Genomic DNA, 6,759 nt, shown 5'->3' on the forward strand with positions numbered 1-6,759 from the left:
GATTTATAGATGTCAGTTTTGATCAAATGTGATTAATTTGCAGACTCTGAAGGCAGCAAAGCTCAAGATGATAAACACTGATTGAAGGTATGAGAATACAGGGGCTGAGAAAAGATATGGCACTTCATTGCGATTTATTTTAACAACTGCTTGAAGATCTACAACGTCCCTAACAATTCGCCTTCAAAACTGGCCTTTTGCCCTTCCCCCTGCCTGGGAGCCGCTGTGTCTGCTAACGGGTCTCCATCCCCATGAGAGGGTACCCGGGCACCTACTGGACAAGTCCGCCTTGCAGCTCTCTTCAGAAGCGTCAACTTTTGACAGTTTCCTTTTCGAAACCATGGTGACAAACCCTTTGTTGCTGCCTAGAAAAATGCAGGAAAAAGACAAGTGAGCAAAGGAGACATTGTTTTAATTCAGGATTTTTTAAGCGGGTCTAGAACGTGTTGGTGAATAGTGAAGGGAAACTGAAATTCCTCAGAGAAAACCAGATTGCCTGATTAACCAGTATCACACCACATTTTTCCGCTGTACAGGTTAAGACTTTAGGCCTTGTTATATTTAAGCAGTGTAACACATCACTTTTCTAAAATTCAGTTTCTCACGAAACTCATGCTTGATGCCTGGTCAGTTTCAGGCGTTTGGCCGCTCACAGGAGTCACAGGCTCAGCGGGGGCAGCAGAACGGCCCCGGAGAAGCGGGCCGAGCCCCGGGCTGCGGTGCGGGCGGACGGGCCCCGGCAGCGGCCGCTCCTCCCCGTGTCACATCCGCCCCCCACACGGCGAATCCCGCGGCAGCCAGCCCGCCCCGCCGGTACCTCAGCGTCCCCGGGCAGGAGAGGCCTCTCCGGGGCTGCGGGGCAGCGCTGTCCCAGGGCCGGGGCCGCTCGGTCCCCGCTGGAGACGCGACGGAGCCGCCGCTCCCGCTCGAGCTTCCCGCCACCGGCGCGCGGTGACGTCCTTCCGGCGGCGGCGGAAGGGCTGGGCCCGGAAGCGGAGCCGGGGCGGCCCGGTGGCGGCCGGGGCCGGGAGCGCCAAGATGAGCGAGCCCGAGCTGCTGCTGGACTCCAACATCCGGCTGTGGGTGGTGCTGCCCATCGTCTTCATCACCTTCTTCGTGGGCATGATCCGGCACTACGTGTCCATCCTCCTGCAGAGCGACAAGCGGCTCACGCAGGAGCAGGTGTCCGACAGGTCAGGGCCCCCCCGCCCCGCAGCCCATCCATCCCCTCACCTGCTCGCAGCCCGTCCGTCCCCTCACCTGCTCGCAGCCCGTCCGTCCCCTCACCCTGCTCGCAGCCCGTCCATCCCCTCACCTGCTCGCAGCCCGTCCGTCCCCTCACCCTGCTCGCAGCCCGTCCATCCCCTCACCCCTCCAGCCCGTCCATCCCCTCACCCCTCCAGCCCGTCCGTCCCCTCACCTGCTCGCAGCCCGTCCGTCCCCTCACCCCTCCAGCCCGTCCATCCCCTCACCCCTCCAGCCCGTCCGTCCCCTCACCCCTCCAGCCCGTCCGTCCCCTCACCTGCTCGCAGCCCGTCCGTCCCCTCACCCTGCTCGCAGCCCGTCCATCCCCTCACCCCTCCAGCCCGTCCATCCCCTCACCCTGCTCGCAGCCCGTCCGTCCCCTCACCTGCTCGCAGCCCGTCCGTCCCCTCACCCTGCTCGCAGCCCGTCCATCCCCTCACCCCTCCAGCCCGTCCGTCCCCTCACATGCTCGCAGCCCGTCCATCCCCTCACCCCTCCAGCCCGTCCGTCCCCTCACCCTGCTCGCAGCCCCGGCCCCGCCGCTGACGACACTTGTCTCTTTTGCAGCCAAGTCCTCATTCGGAGCAGAGTCCTTCGGGAAAACGGAAAATACATCCCCAAGCAGGTACGGAGCTGCCCGAGCTTTGTGCCTTGCGGGGAGGGGGACCGGGCACCAGCACAAAGCGGGGCTGTACGTGGCGGCGCTCGGTGTCCGCGCAGCGCCCAGGGCGGCGTCGGGGGGCGGCCGGCGGTGGGTGCTCGGGGATCCCGGACACAGGACCCTGACGCTGGCTCCCACCGCTCCGTGTTTTAGCTGCCTACAGGATGGTGTCTGCGTCCAAACCGTCGTGTTTAATATCTGCCAATAAATACACAGCGACTTAATGAAAGCTTGGGATAGCAAGGGGGTTGTACCGTGTCAGCTGTAACACTTTCTGGACTAAAAATCATTTGCTCATATTGGCTCTGTTGCTGCCAAATGTCTATATTGTAAAATCCAGAAGTCAGCTGGGGGGGAATGAAAATGTCTGATGTACCAGAACCACAGAATGTGAAGGATTGGAAGGGACCTTGAAAGCTCATCCAGTCCAATCCCCCTGCTGGAGCAGGAACACCCAGGTGAGGTTACAGAACCAGCAAGAACTTTGCACAAACTGCTAAAAGCTCTTTAATTAACCTGGATTCTTCTTCAGCGAATTCTTAGAATTAGTTTAAGAATTTTAGAAAGCCAGAGAGCTGGTGCTCTGGATCCAGGGAAGCAGAAACGCGAGGAGCCGTAGAGCACACGGGCAGTGAAGTACCTCTCCGGGAAAGCAGGATGTTATGAAAGAGCTTGTAACGTCTCCACGTGTCTGAAAAAGCAGTAACGTTTCTGTCCTTTCATGTCTTATGGTGTTGGCATTGAGTTTTTTTTGTTTGTTTTCAGTCTTTCCTGACCCGGAAGTATTTTTTTAATAACCCAGAGGATGGATTTTTTAAGAAAACAAAAAGAAAGGTAGTGCCTCCTTCACCAATGACAGGTATGTTAAGGTACCATAAATAAAGCTGGGTAGAAAACTATAATTTTCTGCCAAGGCAGGAAGGCGAATCGGCTTTGCAAAGAGTTCAGTGAATGGGAGGGAGGGGATGGGGCTGTGGGGAGCGAGATCCCTCTCTTTGGTAGCAACACGTTGGGTCACTTCATTTTGCTTAACTTCAGCCTCCAGCTGCCTGCAGCGTCTCGCGAGGTCACGAGCACCTCGGTGTTACCAGAAGTGGGGAGTCCTGCTCTCACGGGTCTCCTTTTCCAGTTTTTTGCACCAGCTCCTTCAGCATCTTCTCTAAACTGATTTAACTTACTAACGTGGCCAAAGACCTCAGCAGCAAATTGGCCGGATAGTTCACTGTCCATTTTCTAGCTAAATCAGCGTGCAGCAGGGTCCAGCGAGTTCAGAGATCTGGAGCGAGGGACGGGATCAGACACAGCAGACAACACAAGAACCTTTCAGCGGCAGCAGCTGCGTATTTGCTGTTTTGCAAAGTATTTTACAACAGGGGAAAATAATAGATAGGGGATAGACCGTGGGACAGGACTGTTCTCTGTCTTGCAGTTTCTTGATTCAAATAGCAGATGGTGGTGGTTAAGTAATGCCTTGTTTCCCTTTATTGTGATAAGCTGCTGCTTTATGTCAAATCTATGATTTGCAGATCCTACCATGTTGACAGACATGATGAAAGGGAATGTAACCAATGTTCTGCCTATGATCCTCATCGGTGGCTGGATCAACATGACATTTTCAGGATTTGTCACAAGTAAGTGTCTGAAATGACGCAGCCCATGGGTCTGGCCGTGTTTCTGATGACGACCTCAAGGGTCTGGGCTGCATCAGAGATTTGTTCTCCTACCTGAAATCAGTTAAGTGGAAGCAGCGTGAATTTGGCTTGTGGCGCTGCTGCTGTTCACACCATGAACTGCTCTGATTTGCTTGCCCCATACCAAAGGAGGGAAAACGGTTTTCAGAGTACCAGTTATGGTCACAAATAAAATAACTCATGTATTTGGCAACAATTCTAGTGACTAAAACAATATTAAAATTTATTAAAGCTGTCTAAACTTCAAATTGATACAGTGGATTTTGCTCTGAACCTGTGCACGGAATTGGTGACTGTATAATGCAGGGTGTGTGCATCAAAAATACTATTTTTTTTCTTTCTGTTTATGTGATGACCTTTTCCTTAACAAAAGACATTCCCCTTCGCAGTCACAGTTATGTAGTGTCACTTGGTGAAACTGGGCTTTTTTTTTTTTAATCCTGCAGCAAAGGTCCCATTTCCTCTGACGCTGCGTTTTAAACCAATGCTGCAGCAGGGAATTGAACTGCTCACTTTGGATGCGTCCTGGTAAGCCTGTGTCCTCAGCAAGCAAGGTCGAATACTCACTTGGAAAATGTTGAATGTGTTAGAAAACCCTTGAGTGGTCTGTGTGTGCTTCCGAAATGAGATCACATGCCAGCTTTGAACTGAAACCAACTGTGCTTGTTCTGATTTATCAGGGTGAGCTCTGCTTCCTGGTACTTCTTGAATGTGTTTGGACTCAGAAGCATTTATACCCTTATCCTGGGCCAAGACAATGGTAAGTCACTGTCATTTCTGTGGAAGAGCTGGCTTCTCCTGCCATGCAACAACTTCTGAGGGAGGCTGGGGAAGGATTTTGAAATTTCCAGCCAAAAAAGGCTCTTGAAAGCCTCTCTCAGTCCTGTGAGGTTACTCTCCACTGGCCAGGTTTGACACCACCTGCAGCAAGTACCCAGATCTCCTGCACTAGCCACTGGCAAACTGCTCGTAAACATCCATGGTAATTAATCCATACTTTCCTTCCCATCTAATTGGTGTGCAGAAATTTTGCTCTCAGGCTTGCTTTCATTTCTAGCAAGTACCGGTTTTAAGGAAAGCTGCAAAGATTTCTTAATGCTAGATGCAGGGCAGGACAGATACCATTTCTGAGGATATGGGGAACGTAGAAGACCATATTTGCCTCAATTTGTCTGCATATTTTATGTAAATTTAGCTAAGAAGTAGGGGGGTAGGAAGAAGATGTCTCTTGAAAACACTTTCTGGCACATTATTGTTGCATTCTGGGTGTTTGCGACTTTTTAATCTATATCTGGAAACCAGCCCAGTCGCACTGTGCTCCAAAAAATGCTGTTTAAAAGTTGCACATAAAAATGAACCTCTTGCTTCTCTTTTGTAGCTGCAGATCAGTCCAGGGTGATGCAAGAACAAATGACAGGGGCAGCGATGGCCATGCCAGCAGACACTAACAAAGCGTTTAAGGTACAGTGCTCACACCTGCACTCCCCTTTGCTGTGAACTTACAGGACTGTATGTAACTCAGCCTCTGCCTTCGCCAAGCAAGGGAATTGCTTTGGATTTCTCTTCCTAAAATTAGAGCTGACAACTGACGAAGGGTATGGCAGTTGCCCTGGGTCTGGCAGAGCTCTGATACCCTGAAGCAAACCTGATTAGTTAGTCCTGATACAGAGCTGAATTCATGTGCCATCTTCTGCTTTTGCAGGGGAAGACTTTTTGTGTCCTTTGAGATCTAGTTCCAAAGCAGAAACTGGCTCCCCAAAAGTCGTGCTAATAGTAGAGCTGAGCACAAGTCCAGCAGGCACGTGGTAGAACTTGGGTAAGAAAAATCTAGTAAGCCAATTAGCTCATCTGAAAATCTGCCAGGATTTGACTGTGTCTTGCAGTCTAAGCAGTGTCACAGACACTTATCAGACTGTTTCTGCCTTTCACAGCCCTGGCTTGTGCATGAAGGGAAGGCCCTGGTTTCTGACAGCACAGATTTCCCCACACACAACCTGCTGCCTGGGAAGTCAGGCTGGTTTGCTCCTGCAGGTTCTTGTATTCGGTACCTTCCTGGTGAAACCCCCATCACCCAGCCAGAGGCACAGCCAGGGAGGAGCGCGGCTGCAGTTTGTGACAGCGACTGTTCAGTCACAAACTAACTACAAAGCACTTGATCCTCTCAGAACAGAATTAGCTGTTCCTAGAGACAGCTGTTTTTTTAGAAGAAATAGACTATTCCAGAAGGTCAGTGGGTTTTCAAAAAGCAGATAATGTAATTTCTATGATGCACTGACCAACCTTCTAATACCCAATTAAGCATAAAACACTGATTTCAGAGAACTGACAGATTGTCAGGTTTGTAATAAAACTTCATTTTGGTTGCAGTTTTAAGGTAAGCATTACTTGGTATAGTTCTTGTGTAACGCCTTTAATGCTGTGTTGCTTTCCTCTCTCTGTTTATTGTCAATGCAGACAGAATGGGAAGCTTTAGAACTGACTGATCATCAGTGGGCCTTGGAAGATGTAGAAGAAGAGCTCATGGCGAAAGACCTCCATTTTGAAGGCATGTTTAAGGAAGAACTTCAGACCTCCATCTTCTGAATTTGAGAATATGCTTTTGTCTCTTCTTGTAAAACTAATTTGAAAATAAATCTGTTACTTAAAACTATATAATGTATTTTAGCAAGGCTGAGAATAAAAGAAAAACACCATGTTCAGAACTGCAGTTACTGAACTCTGATTTGAGCCCAGGACAGAGTGTGTTGTATTTGAGCCAAAGGTTCTCAGTGTGTGTTTGTTGCTGGAGTTTCATTTCTCTTCCTGGGCAAGGTATGCTGGAGGAAAGACCTAAAAATTCTAGTTCACGAAGAGCAAGCTTGCTTGAGTTAAGGAACTTAAAACTTCATGAGACTGAAAAAGTACCAGTAGCACCTGTGTTTGTGGTTTTATCCTTTTAAAGAAACGCAGAGACCCTGGTCAGTTGTGTCCTATGCCAGGTGGGGAAAATAAATGCCTTGGATTAAGCCACCTGCCTGACCATCTTGCACTGTAGAGAGCAGCAGCAACTGTTCCCATCTTGTCCTTCTGCAGGAGCTCCTCAGATCTTCTTTGCCCTGGGTGAAGAGTCCTAACCTGGGGAAAGCACTTCTTAAACAGCAGCTCTTCTGTACTGTGCAACTG

General features: G+C 50.1%; 2 protein-coding genes across 3 annotated transcripts in view; one reads left to right on the plus strand and one right to left on the minus strand.

The window, feature by feature from the left end:
- FANCD2 (FA complementation group D2) overlaps window positions 1-916 on the minus strand; it is a gene marked incomplete at its 3' end in the record, with an annotated part of 44,530 nt that extends 43,614 nt beyond the window's left edge. Inside the window, exons 1-2 of the mRNA XM_080350458.1 lie at window positions 818-916; window positions 276-365 (exon numbers count right to left, since the gene is read on the minus strand). Of these exons, the coding sequence (XP_080206584.1) occupies window positions 276-342 (67 nt within the window). The 5' untranslated portion in view covers window positions 343-365; window positions 818-916. The remainder of the gene's footprint in view (window positions 1-275; window positions 366-817) is intronic.
- A 62-nt stretch (window positions 917-978) lies between these two features.
- On the plus strand, window positions 979-6,506 carry EMC3 (ER membrane protein complex subunit 3). Of its 2 annotated transcripts, none has more exons than XM_080350459.1 (8): window positions 979-1,193; window positions 1,813-1,870; window positions 2,672-2,765; window positions 3,433-3,537; window positions 4,044-4,125; window positions 4,278-4,357; window positions 4,976-5,058; window positions 6,052-6,506. In XM_080350459.1, the coding sequence occupies exons 1-8, from the start codon at window positions 1,039-1,041 to the stop codon at window positions 6,178-6,180; spliced, it is 786 nt and encodes a 261-aa protein (XP_080206585.1). In that variant the 5' UTR covers window positions 979-1,038; the 3' UTR covers window positions 6,181-6,506. The 2 variants fall into 2 exon arrangements, with proteins under 2 accessions (XP_080206585.1, XP_080206586.1); XM_080350460.1 differs by lacking the exon at window positions 6,052-6,506 and adding an exon at window positions 5,300-5,580.
- The last annotated feature ends 253 nt before the right edge of the window (window positions 6,507-6,759 follow it).

Source organism: Nesoenas mayeri (genome assembly GCF_963082525.1).
Source record: "Nesoenas mayeri genome assembly, chromosome: 10".
NCBI lineage: Eukaryota > Metazoa > Chordata > Aves > Columbiformes > Columbidae > Nesoenas > Nesoenas mayeri.